The following is a 15,530-nucleotide window of genomic DNA, read 5'->3' as shown; positions in this document are numbered from 1 at the left end:
GAAATTATCATATGGGCCTACCAATGTTTAGTTTTCAAGAAAGAATACCAAGAGAACAAAGAAAATTTGATGATAAAAGTAAAATGGAAAGTTGTTTAAAATTGTATGCCCTATCTGAATCTTGAAAGTTTAATTTTGACTAGACTGTCCCTTTAAGCAATAGTGTAACTATTAAACTGCAGCCAAAAATATGGTAGCCACATAACAGCACATATTATAGCAGTTTGCAGTTTTTTAGTGTAGAAAGAAATTTAGTTTTTGGTAAAAAGCATGGAAATTCTGAACTTAATACTTTACCCAACATAATTTAATATCATATTATTATTATTATTATTAATATTATTATAATACAATACAATAAAATATTTGCTAGGGGAATTTAATTTTAGAATCTCTATGCCTTTTTATCTTCTGAAGGCTAGTCCTAGAAGTAAAAGACACCCAATTAGTACTACAGTAAACTTTATATTGTGATTTTTGCACTAACGTAACTAAAAAAGCAATAGAATATAATCATTAATATAAGGATTACATGATTCAAGCCATTTTGTTCCAAGGCAGCAATGGCAGCCAATACATAAAATGTAATACAGTATCACATCGCCTGCCCCATAGACAGAAAGGAGAGTGCGCTCTAGCTGCCTGGTTTAGAGGTTTTTACTTCTGTCTGTGGAGCAGATGCTATGGCTTTTGATTGGCTGTTCTACTGATAATAATGCTTTGAATAAGTATGATGTTTGTTATCACAGAGTCTTTAAATGGAAAGTCTTCAAATGGAAAACCTCCTCAAAAGCCATGCAAGGCAAATTGTACAGAAATTATATTTGGCTTTTATGGGGGGTAAACAAATATGCCGTCAACAGTAAGGAGAGAACTATAGGTTTCACTTGTTTGTATGGTACAGTATATAGGTGACCAATTCTAACACATATCTCTATATACTCTAATAGAACACACCTGGTATATAATATCATATTGTAGACCTTGTTATCTGTTGTATATAGATTCATACTTTTCTTTTATATTCTGAATTGTGGGATGGGGCTAATTATTTTTATAGTTCTGCTAATTTAGCTTATAAAATAATTCTAACATATTTATATGCCATCATCTTTTATTTCAGGTGTGCTGGTTTGTGTAGCTATCAACGGAAATCTGGCAAATGCACCATAAATTTAAGCAAACCTTTGCTTAAACGGAGGAGCAGGAAAGATCTTATTGAGGTAAAAAATGATTTAATTAAAAAAGTGAAATCATTTATTGTCAGCTGATGCTGTTTTATTTTTTTTCTTCATATAAATGATTTAAAAAAACATTGTTTAATAATTCACCATTTTCTATTTTACAGTCGCTTTTGCATGAAATGATTCATGCGTATTTATGTATAAATAACATAAAGGAAAGTGACATGCATGGGCCAGTTTTCTGCAGCCATATGCAGAGAATAAATACCGCCGGCAGATTCCACATTACCGTAAGTGAATGTGCTTTTTTATTTTGTTTTTCAGGGAAGTTATATTTATAAAGCATAAAACAGAAATCTAACAATAAATGTAAATAAAAGTACTTTTAAAATTAAATTACAAGTTTTTTTTGCAATATTCTTATTTTTGCAGAAATGTTATCACATCAGTTTTTGTTGTGCCCTAATCCAGTATTTCTCAACTCAAGTCCTCAAGTACAGCTGACAGGCCAGATTCTCATGATACCTTATCTAGAGCACAGGTGAAATAATCAGCTGATCAGTAGCCATGGTTACTAATCTGTTCTCTCACCTATCAGCTGATTATTTTACCTGTGCTCTGGTTAAGGAATAATGAAAATCTGGCCTGTTAGGGGTACTTGAGGACTGGAGTTGAAAAACACTGCTGGCCTTATCCACCCAGCTATGCCTAGATTACCTCCTATACCATGCCCCAACCTATACACCTACTACCCTGACTCCACTCATAGCCACTGACACGGTGCCCAAGGGATTAATCTGTCTCTGCCCCCAGACTCACTGTCTCAGACACTAGCCAGGAAATGTTGGCTGGTTGGGTCTCTGCTTAGAGGTGTATTACAAATTAGGGTAGGCTTTAGCAATATCATTTTAGCTTTGTACTATTACTGTGGCCTTTGTTACAAACCATTTGAATCTGTGACCCTTATGTATGTGACATTATGCACTGTTCCATAGTAATAAATGGAGATTATTATTTTTATTTGCCATTTATTTGCTCCTTTTTGCAAATAAAATTATACATACTGTATGTAACTTGTTGTCTATATGTGTTTACAGACCTATCATACCTTCCATAAGGAAATTGAGTTTTATGACAACAAGTGGTACCGGTGTGATGGACCCTGCAACACCAAGAAGCCCTATTATGGTTTCTGTGTCCCATACTCTTGTGCAAAACCATCATGGTGGGACCAGCACAAGACCAACTGTGGAGGGAAGTTTAAGAAGGTACAGAGGCCAGACCTTGATGACCTTCTAGGAAAATCTAAACCATAATCTGTGCCATAAAAAGGTAGAGTAGTCCCATCTCTAAATGATGGATTTGTTATCTAGAGGTTTATTTATATGTTATGCGTTGTCATTTTATGTATCTTTTTAGTATTATTTATATCAAGCGCTACTGAAGCTTGCAGCGCTATACAAATACATTATAATAATAATTATAATAATAATATATCAAGAGAAAATGGCAAAAAATCCAAGTCCTACTCTGTATTGTGTTTTGTAACTAACTGTAAGATGACATTTTATAACATAACTCAGGCTACTGTCAAAATAGCTGCTACGTTAGGATACCTGTTTTTTTTTAACTTTGTTGCATCTAAAATATATATTTTTTTGTTTTTTAATGTGGGATCTTCCTTATCAGCCAATTACATTTTATTCCAATTTTTTCTATACAGATAGAGTTATACTAATAATCTTTTCAGATCATATCTACAGTTTGTTTTGGCATTTAAAAATAAATTAATTAATTTATGTCAAACAATTATATAATTTATTTTTTAAAAAGATTATTAGGCCTAATAACCCAATTATCAGTGAACCATTGAATTGACGATGTGTAATTTCATCATTGTTTTCAATTATCATATACCAATAGCACTTAATATCTCAATAAGTATTTATTGCCTAATTTTAAAAGCATTTTAAAAGCATTCAACATTTATTAAACATCAAAGGAAGAAGACACATTACATGATACAATATCACAGCAAGTATAATATCTGTATATATGTATGTATATATATATATATATATATATATATATATATACACTGTATATATATATATATATATATATACATTACAAACATATGTACAATAGAATCTTACAGATTTTTACACATTCAATTTCTTAATTTAAAATGTTTCAAAATGTAAGAAACAGCTTACTGTAGAAACATGATGTCGTAATGTAAACCACATTACATGGTTCATCAATTTAACATTTCTCCTCAGGCCATAGGTGTTTTAATGTTAGTTGAGTCACTGGTGATTTGTAGGTGGGCATTACTGGAGTTGTGAGTGTTGTGTGTGCAGGGTTGGGCGAATCGGGAGCAGAGTAAGGACAGACCATGGATGGAGTAAGGAGCAGTTCCTGGTTCCACTTTTGAAAATATCATGTTTATAGGAAAGTGAAAGCTATGGGAGAAACAGAGGTGCAGAGCTCTCAAACATAACAATCCTGGTACAATCCTGCAATAAGCTACACACTTGGGAGCTCTGATAAAAATGATGGTAGCTGTATCCTGTAGTGTTCAATGAAGTAACAAATACCATAAAACAGTGCTGTTGCAGGATACAACTACGGTACAAGTGAAACAGGTTGACTTTACCTTTACTCATAAATATTGAAATACGAAACCAAATGAGTGAGAATAAAAGTGCTTGGTAAACAAAAAATGTAATAATATTCAACTTTCTTTTACAGCTAATCAGAAGTGAGCAACATCTAATGGGATAAGTCATCATCATCATGACACCAATCCCTTCTATCCTCTGATCCAGCAACAATCCCTGGTTGCCTAACAGACCGTGGGGTTGCAGGGCACAGCTTCAGTTCATTTTATACACACGCAGGTACGATGAGAGAAACAAGCTGACTTTACCTTTATCCAGCAGCATTGACATACTTCACTCATATCATTAAAATGTTTCTGAAAATTTAGCTTGAAGAGTAATTTATTATATATTTGCATAAATATAAATCTATATACAACCTGTTGTATTCACTCCTTAACTAGTTTAGAGTTTTGTGTCTCATTGGTTACTTTTCCTTTGGAGCAGCCCCAATTTAAGCCGTAGAAAGTGGGGAGTTTCTATAGTAGGCCTCAGATAATATTATTACATGCTTAAATTGCTTCCGTTGGGGAGGATCTTGCGGCTGCAAGCAAAGCTTTGCACTCTAAATCTAAAGGGTTCTCCAGCAAATGTGATCCGGAGAAGGGTGTGACTCCCTCGGATGAGTTGCCGAGATAGGGTCAGGCATTTGGAAGACAGTACATGCCTTGTGGACTCAGTTGCAAGAACCAAAAAATGTCCTGCTGCAGGATTACAGAAGAGGTGCAGTTTTGAAGTGTCGAGCATATACCCTTGGTGAGGAAGCTTGTTGTGTGAAGTGGCACAAAGCAGATTACCGCAGTCCTTACATATAGGCTGGAGTGGATTGGGTTGAGAGATACCAGAGCCAAATCACTCAACTTGTGAGGTGGGAGCGTTGAACACCAGTCAGATAATATAAAGCACAAGGGGACTCATAAGCCACATCCCTGAAAATCGCGAGTATAAAGCCCCACATGTATGGGACATAAGAAATTCATAAAACTTGTCAAGTAAGATTTATACATAATAGAGTGGAATTAGATATAGCTCTCATTTCATCAGAGACGGTGTATGTTAAACATGTGCAGCAAAGAAGGTGTGGAATAGCTTCCAACATGTACAGTATATTAACCTAATGAGCATATGTGTGCTTGTTCTTGGCAGACATTTACATTAAACTGTGAAAATGGATGTACAAGTGGAAGGTAAAAGAATCTAAAAGCGTAATTTTCTAACTTTCAAAGAGATTACAAGTGTGGTTGGGCCCCAGAAAAGAAAACAAAAGGGGGGGAGAAGAAAAAAAGAGGAGGAAAGGAAAAGAGATAATAATCCAAATAGATTCTGGATCTCACAGTGGGGAATAGCTATCGGCTAGATTGCGAGTCTTGCGTTAGCCTTAAAAAGCTAACCCCTAACGCTGGTATTACGAGTCAGGCAGGTACAGGTGTACCGCTCACTTTTCTTCCACGACTCGAGTTTACCGCAAATCCCCTTACGTAAATTGCGTATCCTATCTTTTTAATGGGATTTGCCTAACGCCGGTATTACGAGTCTTGGAAGAAGTGAGCGGTACACCATCTCCTGTCAAGACTCCTACCGCATTTAAAAGTCAGTAGTTAAGAGTTTTATGGGCTAACGCTGTAACATAAAACTCTTAACTAAAGTGCTACAAAGTACACTAACATCCATAAACTACCTATTAACCCCTAAACCGAGCCCCCCCCCCCACATTGCAAACACTTAAATAAAGTTTTTAACCCCTAATCTGCCGACCGGACATCACCGCCACTGTAATAAATATATTAACCCCTAAACCGCCGAACTCCCGCCTCGCAAAACCTAATCTGCTGTCCCTAACATCGCCGACACCTATCTACATTTATTAACCCCTAACCTGCCGCCCCCAACGTCGCTGCTACTATATTAAATTTATTAACCCCTAAACCTAAGTCTAACCCCCCTAATTTAAATATAATTTAAATAAAACAAAGTAAAATTACTACAATTAAATAAATTATTCCTATTTAAAACTAAATACTTACCTATAAAATAAACCCTAAGCTAGCTACAATATAACTAATAATTACATTTGTATCTATCTTAGGGTTTATATTTATTTTACAGGCAACTTTGTATTTATTTTAACTAGGTAGAATAGTTATTAAATTGTTATTAACTATTTAATAACTACCTAGCTAAAATAAGTACAAATTTATCTGTAAACTAAATCCTAACCTAAGTTACAATTACACCTAACACTACACTATAATTAAATTAATTTACTAAATTACCTACAATTAAATACAATTAAATTAAATAAACTAAAAAACAAAAAAAAGCAAACACTAAATTACAGAAAATAAAAAATATTTTTTTTTTTTTTAAACTAATTACACCTAATATAATCCCCCTAATAAAATAAAAAAAACCAAAATAATAAAATTCCCTACCCTATACTAAATTACAAATAGCCCTTAAAAGGGCCTTTGCGGGGGAATTGCCCCAAAGTAATCAGCTCTTTTACCTGTAAAAAAATACAATACCCCCCCAACATTAAAACCCACCACCCACACACCCAACCCTACTCTAAAACTCACCCAATACCCCCTTAAAAAAACCTAACACTACCCCCTTGAAGATCACCCTACCTTGAGATGTCTTCACCCAGCCGGGCACAAGTGGACCTCCAGAGGGGCAGAAGTCTTCATCCAATCCGGGCAGAAGAGGTCCTCCAAGTGGCAGAAGTCTTCATCCAGACAGCATCTTCTATCTTCATCCATCCGGAGCGGAGCGGGTCCATCTTCAATCCAGCCGACGCGGAGCATCCTCTTCAAACGAAGTCCAAGCGAAGAATGAAGGTTCCTTTAAATGACGTCATCCAAGATGGCATCCCTTGAATTCCGATTGGCTGATAGGATTAAGGTAGGAAAAATCCTATTGGCCGATCCAATCAGCCAATAGGATTGAGGTTGCATTCTATTGGCTGATTGGAACAGCCAATAGAATGCAAGCTCAATCCTATTGGCTGATTGGATCAGCCAATAGGATTGAACTTCATTCCTATTAGCTGATTGAACATTTTGCCAGTTTATCGATGTTACTGCGTGAGTGCTGTGATGACCCAGCAGTAGGAGATGATAGTCTTGCACGAACGGCTGATCTACATGTCGCCTTTAATTTGAACATTGCTGATACCACTACTTCTCAGGAGAACTATGCTGATACACCAGTTCCTAGGTCCTCGTGCTGCCCTTTTATCTCCCCGCAGCAAGGAGACGCTTCTCATTACCGCTACAGAGAATGGAATAATGGAGACACTATTCGTGGAAAAGGGCTTATTGAGACTCCATCTGAAGAGCTGACCCAGAAATTGGTTTTGGCCAACCCGCCTATGTCGGCTGAGTGTGGAGTGTATGAGACACGTGCAGTTGGCAAAGAGATTATCGGAGCCTGGCAGTTGAGGGCCAGAGTGAAATTAGAGATAGCAGTATCAAATATTGATATAGACCTATCTAGCAGATTAGACGATATTGAGCCGCATCCCCCACTAGACCGGGCCAGGAACCAAGCGTACATGCTGACACGCAGACCTCCACTTGACACTGGCTACTATGCTGAAGAACAGGACAATGGGACCTCACGGAGAAAACAACCGCACACGCTGACATTGTCTGGATCAAGCAGAGGTTTGAAAAACGTAGTGTGGGATCCCAGCTATAAGGGCTACAAGGCTACTTCTTGCTAAATCTGCTTGGAAGGTCTCATATGTATTTCAACACTGCAAGTCCCGCAAACATGAAGGCCTCATAATTGGCTCTGTTGTGAACTTGAACTACTATGAAGCAGGATAAACTTATTAGTTTAACAATTACTGTTTGCATTAAGTTTGCTGCTTATATCTCCCTGGATGCTTGTTTCATTGATATGTTTACTCCCATATTAACTGGATCGAACTATATATATATATTTACATACTGTTCTATATGGGACTTGTTTACATTTTGTTTGCATACGGTTATAAGGTCAATCCAAGTTGAAAGTTACTTTAAGTTCTGTTTTTGACCTACACATGTGCTACACAGAAGACTTGCATTCAGAAAGTTATATATTCAGATATGTACATTCTCTTTAATATTTACATATACATGTGATTGTTAGGTTAGTCTGAGTTCTGCTGAAGTCCTGTTTAACATACCAAAACCCTTATAGGAATATATCTGATTCTGATACTCTCTTTAACCCCTTAATGACCGAGGACGTACGCGTTAACGCCTGAGGACGTATGGCGTACGTCCTCGGTTTGGAAAGCAGCTGGAAGCGATCCTCATCGCTTCCAGCTGCTTTCCGGTTATTGCAGGATGCCTCAATATCGAGGCATCCTGCAATAACAATCTGTACCCCTCCGGTGCAGAGAGAGCCACTCTGTGGCCCTCTCTACACCGGACATCGATGGCCGCAATCGTTGGTGGGTGGGAGCTGCAGTGGGAGGCGGGTGGGCGGCCATCGATGGATTCAGAGTCACAGAGGGGGGCGGGATCGGGGGCGGGAGAGTCAGGGGCGCGCACAGACACGCGCGCGTGCACGGGGGATCGGCGGGCGGGCGCGTGCACGGGAGGGAGCGGGTGGGAACCGCTTACACTACAGAAATAATTATGTAATAAGTGGGAGGAAGAGGGGGAATAAATGCCCCCAAAAAGTAATCTAAGGGATCTGGGAGGGGGTGGGGGTAGGGGTTGGTCGTGGGGAAGCTACACTACAGAAAACTGTTAAAAAAATTAAATAAAAAAGATAAAAAAATATTGTTAACTGGGTACTGGCAGACAGCTGCCAGTACCCAAGATGGCCCCCAATAAGGCAGGGGGGGGGTTAGAGAGCTGTTTTGGGGGGGGATCAGGGAGGTTGGGGGCTAAGGGGGATCCTACAAAGTAGCATATGTAAATATGCTAAAGATGTATTTTTTTTTTTATTTTTTTTTAAACTTTTATTTTAGTACTGGCAGACTTTCTGCCAGTACTTAAGATGGCGGGGACAATTGTGGGGTGGGGGAGGGAAGGGAGCTGTTTGGGAGATATCAGGGGGTCTGATGTGTCAGGTGGGAGGCTGATCTCTACACTAAAGCTAAAATTAACCCCGCAAGCTCCCTACAAACTACCTAATTAACCCCTTAACTGCTAGCCATAATACATGTGTGATGCGCAGCAGCACTTAGCGGCCTTCTAATTACCAAAAAGCAACGCCAAAGTCATATATGTCTGCTATTTCTGAACAAAGGGGATCCCAGAGAAGCATTTACAACTATTTGTGCCATAATTGCACATGCTGTTTGTAAATAATTTCAGTGAGAAACCTAAAATTGTGAAAAATTTAGCGTTTTTTTTTAATTTGATTGTATTTGGCGGTGAAATGGTGGCATGAAATATACCAAAATGGGCCTAGATCAATACTTGGGGTTGTCTACTACACTACACTGAAGCTAAAATTAACCCTAGAAGCTCCCTACATGCTCCCTAATTAACCCCTTCACTGCTGGGCATAATACACGTGTGGTGCGCAGTCTCATTTAGCAGCCTTCTAATTAGTAAAAAGCAAAACCAAAGCCATATATGTCTGCTATTTATGAACAAAGGGGATCCCAAAGAAGCATTTACAACCATGTATGCTATAATTGCATAAGTTTTTTGTAAATAATTTCAGTGAGAAACCTAAAGTTTGTGAAAAAAATTGTGAAAAAGTGAACAATTTTTTTTATTTGATCGCATTTGGCGGTGAAATGGTGGCATGAAATATACCAAAATGGGCCTAGATCAATACTTTGGGATGTCTTCTAAAAAAAAATATATACATGTCAATGGATATTCAGGTATTCCTGAAAGATATCAGTGTCCCAACGTAACTAGCGCTAATTTTGAAAAAAAGTGGTTTGGAAATAGCAAAGTGCTACTTGTATTTATGGCCCTATAACTTGCAAAAAAAGCAAAGAACATGTAAACATTGGGTGTTTCTAAACTCAGGACAAAATTTAGAAACTATTTAGCATGGTTTTTGTTTGGTGGTTTTAGATGTATAACAGATTTTGGGGGTCAAAGTTAGAAAAAGTGTGTTTTTTTCAATTTTTTCCTCATATTTTATAAAAATTTTTATAGTAAATTATAAGATATGATGAAAATAATGGTGTATTTTGAAAGTCCATTTAATGGCGAGAAAAACGGTATATAATATGTGTGGGTACATTAAATGAGTAAGGGGAAAATTACAGCTAAACACAAACACCGCAGAAATGTAAAAATAGCCTTGGTCCCAAACGGACAGAAAATGGAAAAGTGCTGTGGTCATTAAGGGGTTAATATGTTATGTGGCTATACAGTGCATTATTTTGAGATTCATTATAAATCCTAGCCCTTACCATTAGATGGGAGCCAATGTTTAGTTATGCACATATATCTCAGGCAGGAAGTATTACTGTGATACTTGAGGGTAATATGACTCTTGATTAGTTGACAAGTTGAGGAATGTATGTTCAATATATCTAATTCCTTATAAGATTTTCCCTTCCTTTGATATTTTGTATGATATGTTTAGTAACTATTTGAAGATTCAATATAAATCTCAATTCTTTCCATTAGTTGGGAGTCAGAGCTTAGTCAGACGTTAATAACAGGAAGATTGTTTTACTTTGGTTCTGGAGGGCAATTCAACTTTAAATTATAGGTTGTGGGATATATGTTGTTGGGTGGGGATTATTGTATTTTACCAATGGCATGTTCATTTAATAACATATTTTACCTTGCCATGGGGTGTAGGGCCCATGCCCATATGGTAAGGCTTTTTCTGGTATATGATTCAAATGATAATACTAATTAACTGGGTCATATACTACATTCAGTTGTGCATGCATATGTAGAAATGGTTTGGCATTGTCTATTTACATAACTCGCTATAATGTAAGATACTCATATTGTATTTTATCATATACTATATGCCATGATTTTTTTTTCATTATATGTTCGCTGGGCTGGAAGAGGTACTGTTTAGGCATATTTAATCACACCCAGCTATATAATCCACATCAGTGGAATGATGATATTTAAATTTATAGTCATACAGACCTGTGAATGGTCTGAATATTTCTTATCCCTGCTTGAGACCTTCTTTCTACATATCCCCCTTGTATATGGTTTATCCATAGTTCAGTATATATATCCTACTAAGCCCGTTCCCTTCAAGGTTTAGCTGATCAAGAGATTGCCCACTTTATGTTAGTGACTCCTTAATGCTTCTTTAATACTGTTATATGCAATGATAATAATATTATATACTCCTGTATGCCCCGCATATTCTTATGCTCACTACTAATTTTTTTCTGATTCATGCAAGTTATATTCAATACCTGGCCAGTTCCTGCCCTCTCTGCCCCTTCCCTTCCCCTCCCCCATATATCTCACACTAGTTCACGCGTGCGTGTCCGGAGTGTGTAGTGTGGTTTTCCTTGTAACATACCACATCTATTTTATCCCACTACCCATTTTATACTCAACCTTTCATATGCCTTTTTATTTGCTTCTGCTAATTAACTCTCATTTTATATTTCATATGGAGAGGCCCTTGGGTGTTTTTTTTTTTTTAATTTTACTGTTCTTGATTATAGGTAGCCTCAGTTTAATGTTTAATTTGGATATCTTCTACTCGATATTAATGAAGCACAATTTGACTACTGGTCTGTTATAATATAAGTTATATACTTCTTTAGAATGTGTCAAAGCAAGAAAAAAAGTAAAATTGAGAGGTTAAGATCTTTTCTTACATATTCTAATTTTTCTATGATGCTATGGATATAATTGTATTTATTCAATAATATGCATATTATGATTGCTGTTTGTTGTATTCATACATTTTCTGATATATTATATGTCTGTTGTATTATGATCTTGACCTCAATAAAAATTATTTAAAAAAATAATAAATAAATAAAGTTGCCTGTAAAATAAATATAAATCCTAAGCTAGCTACAATGTAACTATAAGTTATATTGTAGCTAGCTTAGGGTTTATTTTATAGGTAAGTATTTTGATTTAAATAGGAATAATTTATTTAATTGTAGTTATTTTATTTAGATTTATTTAAATTATATTTAAATTAGGGGGTGTTAGGGTTAGACTTAGGTTTAGGGGTTAATATGTTTATTATAGGGGCGGCGACGTTGGCGGCAGCAGATTAGGGGTTAATAAGTGTAGGTAGGTTCCGGCGACGTTGGGGGGGGCAGATTAGGGGTTAATAAATATAATGTAGGGTTTGGCGATGTTGGGGGCAGCAGATTAGGGGTTCATAGGTATAATGTAGGTGGCGGCGGTGTCCAGAGCGGCAGAGTAGGGGTTAATAATTATAATGTAGGTGGCGACGATGTTGGGGACAGCAGATTAGGGGTTAATAAGTGTAAGATTAGGGGTGTTTAGACTCGGGGTTCATGTTATGGTGTTAGGTGTAGACATAAAATTCCTTTCCCCATAGGAATCAATGGGGCTGCGTTAGGAGCTAAACGCTGTTTTTTTTCAGGTGTTAGGTTGTTTTTCAGCCAGCTCAGCCCCATTGTTTCCTATGGGGAAATCGTGCACGAGCTACCGTAAGCAACACTGGTATTGAGGTGAGATGTGGAGCTAAATTTTGCTCTACGCTCACCTTTTTGCGGCTAACGCCAGGTTTAAAAAAACCTGTAATACCAGCGTTGTCTTAAGGTAGCGTTAAAAAAGAAAGGCTCGTTAGCAACGCACCCCTGTTAACGCAAAACTCGTAATCTCTGTGTATATATTTATTCTTGAATTTAAGCATTGGGACTGTGTTTAGCAATGCCTTATCTATCATAATAGGCTGAAGTTGCCTTCTTCCACTTTAAGAACATTATCTAAAAACATCAGATATTGGGAATCTGTAAGGAAAATCTTTCCTGTGTGTAAAATAGGCCAATATCGGGATATACAAACATAAAATGGATAAACACAGTAAGAAGGCACGATTAACCAGGTTTATATGCCCTTAGTCATCTATCAGGAGGGGCATATAGAAGAGACTTTGACATGTCACCATAGAAGAGCTCATTGGTTGGATAAAAGAACATAACTTTAACATAATTTGAATCCTTGAATGGTAGCTGTGCTGGTGCTCAAAAGAATGTATCAGGAAGATAAGAAAATTCAAGTTTTATGTTGTATCCTTATAGAACAGAATTGTTGGATTTGGGATAGTATTTTTTTTGTATTTACGATAATAAACAATCTAAAGTGGTCTGGCTTATCTATGTGAGAATCCTAAGATAAAGAGACTTTTCTGTTCTTACTTCAAATTTTAGGCTCTTAATCACTCACTACACAAAAAAAAAGAAAAAAAGGGAAAATAAATAAAAAAGGGAAGGGAAATAAATAAATGAATCACCTTTTCACTCTAATAAAAACAGATATTTCCTGCTTGGGAATTTCTTTTAGACTTAGTACTATACAATTAAATGAGACACAAGAGTGTAATATTGTTTGTCACTTTATGATAGATAACACTATTGAAATCACATAGCACTATATACATGGAAACATTTGTCACCCAAATAAAAAATAGATCACCAAGTATGCCTGTTAAACAAAGAGAAAAAAAACAACTTGAATGCTAGTACAGAGTCAGGTAGTAAGATGGCCACTACTAAACCAGAAACACAAAAAATATTTAACCAAATATCCAAATTATAAAATAATTTTGCCTCAATTCGATTTAGTGAAAAAAGTACTAGCCAGCTTGATATAGAAAATATTCAAAAAGGATAACGGAAGTTGAAAAGTGAATCTCTGATATAAAAGACATAGTTAATCTAAAGCAAACAGTTAAAGCTGAAGATAAAAAGATTACAGCTTTACAGATCAAAATAGAAGACCTGGGGGGGGGGTGCCCGGGCAGTGGCCATGAACGGCCACAATTCATATGGCTGCTGATATATGAAAGATAATCTGCCTAATATCTGGAGCTTGACAATCCATCTTACCCTGAAAACATTGTATACAAACCCAACAGGTTCTCCTGAACCCAGAGCTATTGAAATCAACACCCCCCCTCCCGAGTGTGAGGTAATGCAGTGTATCATCCCGCTGCTTATACTGATATATTAACTACCAGGTTTATATGACTAATCTAGCGTTCAATGCTTAGTCTCACCAAGGAAAGCATATGGCAATGGAGGCTCTTTAATCATGAGTGTGGAGTATGTACCTATGGCTAGATTGCTATTTGGAGGAGCTGAAAGAGAGCTTATAGTCTGCATTCAGTGTGTTTGCAGTGGATCAAGTCGCAACCCCAAGAGATGCCTCAGCAGACGAAATTAAGCAGAGCAGAGGTGAACGAGTCACCCTGTCAGAGGAATCAAGCTACAATCCTGAACGATTATGATTGCATCACAACCACCCGGACCACCCAGACCTAATACTCCTCAACCAGTAACACATGCTTGGGGCAATAGAGAGGAGACAACTACTATACACAAATTTAAAAGAGTGGAAAAGTACAAAGCTTCAAGTCTCACTAACTTAGGAACCTCACTCAGCTTGAAAGCTTCTCGCCTCGGATCAGCAAGCCAAGAATACCATAAGAGATCTATCCCACAAGAATCATCTATATTGCCCATTAATAACCTCTACAGCTGGACTACTATGCCCTGATGATGGCCTACGGGCTTGAACACTGAGGAACGTGGGTAACAAATATACTGCAGATATCCGCTGTTGTCTTTCAAAAGCAGTTTAGCTCAGTGATAACTTTACTTAACCATAGGTTTATAATGTGTTTGTATTTTCGTGAATTATTATTATGGCGACATAGATCTTATTTCCTAGTTATCATCAGACTCAAATATTATGTCAGTTATCATTGCGGCATACATTCATTATTGTCACTGGCTAAATTATATGCAACATCTTTCTCCACTATGTACTATATACTGTATGTCTAGCCATTGTACAGAACAGATCCATGTTACTTTAATAGTGATATCTATCCCTATAATTAGAATTATGTAAGATTGCTCCTCTGCCAGCGGCCGGTGTAGGGAGCATATATATATCATTCATAAAGAAAAAGAAAGGGGAGAAATCATTCTGCATGATATCTTCACTATTTTAGAACATTACATTCTATGATAAACCCAGCTAGATAATATCCTGCTTCTTCCGTGGGATATAGATTGAGACGAGTCTTGTTCAATATACCTTGGGTTTATTTATTGTTTAACAAAATGTATCTCCTAGTTTCATAATGCACTCTTATGTGAGAACACACATTATAGCACGACAGTCTGTTTTTATCACTCTTCTACTGTCAAATTCTCGAGTCTCTAGCAAGAGGTAATTGAGAGCCTTATTTGAAATCACTTTTAGTCTGCCTGACTTCTCTTTGTAAAATTGAGTACCATAAGATATATGTCTAAGCTTGGATGGCGCAGAATTAAGCTACTTCAAGTCACCTGGTAAAATGTTTATATTTCAAGCATTTTCATATTATTTTACTACCTGTATCCCTTGATAGCTTACATACTGTATCATAATAGTAAAACGAGGTTCCTTATGAGATCCAAGAGTGCTGTCTCCTTCTACTTGAGATTACCTACTATAGCTGTATATTTGTTACACTGTTGTGAGGTCCAAGAGTGGCCTATTTGATCATTGAGTGGGTATAT

The 15,530-nt window shown here is 36.9% G+C and overlaps 1 protein-coding gene across 1 annotated transcript; it reads left to right on the top strand.

The window, feature by feature from the left end:
* The first annotated feature begins 730 nt into the window (after positions 1–730).
* LOC128657797 (DNA-dependent metalloprotease SPRTN-like) lies at positions 731–2,500 on the top strand. Its single transcript, XM_053712214.1, has 4 exons — positions 731–840; positions 1,124–1,223; positions 1,349–1,474; positions 2,282–2,500. The coding sequence occupies exons 1-4, from the start codon at positions 731–733 to the stop codon at positions 2,498–2,500; spliced, it is 555 nt and encodes a 184-aa protein (XP_053568189.1).
* Positions 2,501–15,530: the final 13,030 nt, after the last annotated feature.

This window comes from Bombina bombina, chromosome 4 (genome assembly GCF_027579735.1).
Source record: "Bombina bombina isolate aBomBom1 chromosome 4, aBomBom1.pri, whole genome shotgun sequence".
Lineage (NCBI taxonomy): Eukaryota > Metazoa > Chordata > Amphibia > Anura > Bombinatoridae > Bombina > Bombina bombina.
The sequence above is the reverse complement of the archived record's forward strand: the minus strand, read 5'-3'. Positions and strand labels throughout refer to the sequence as shown.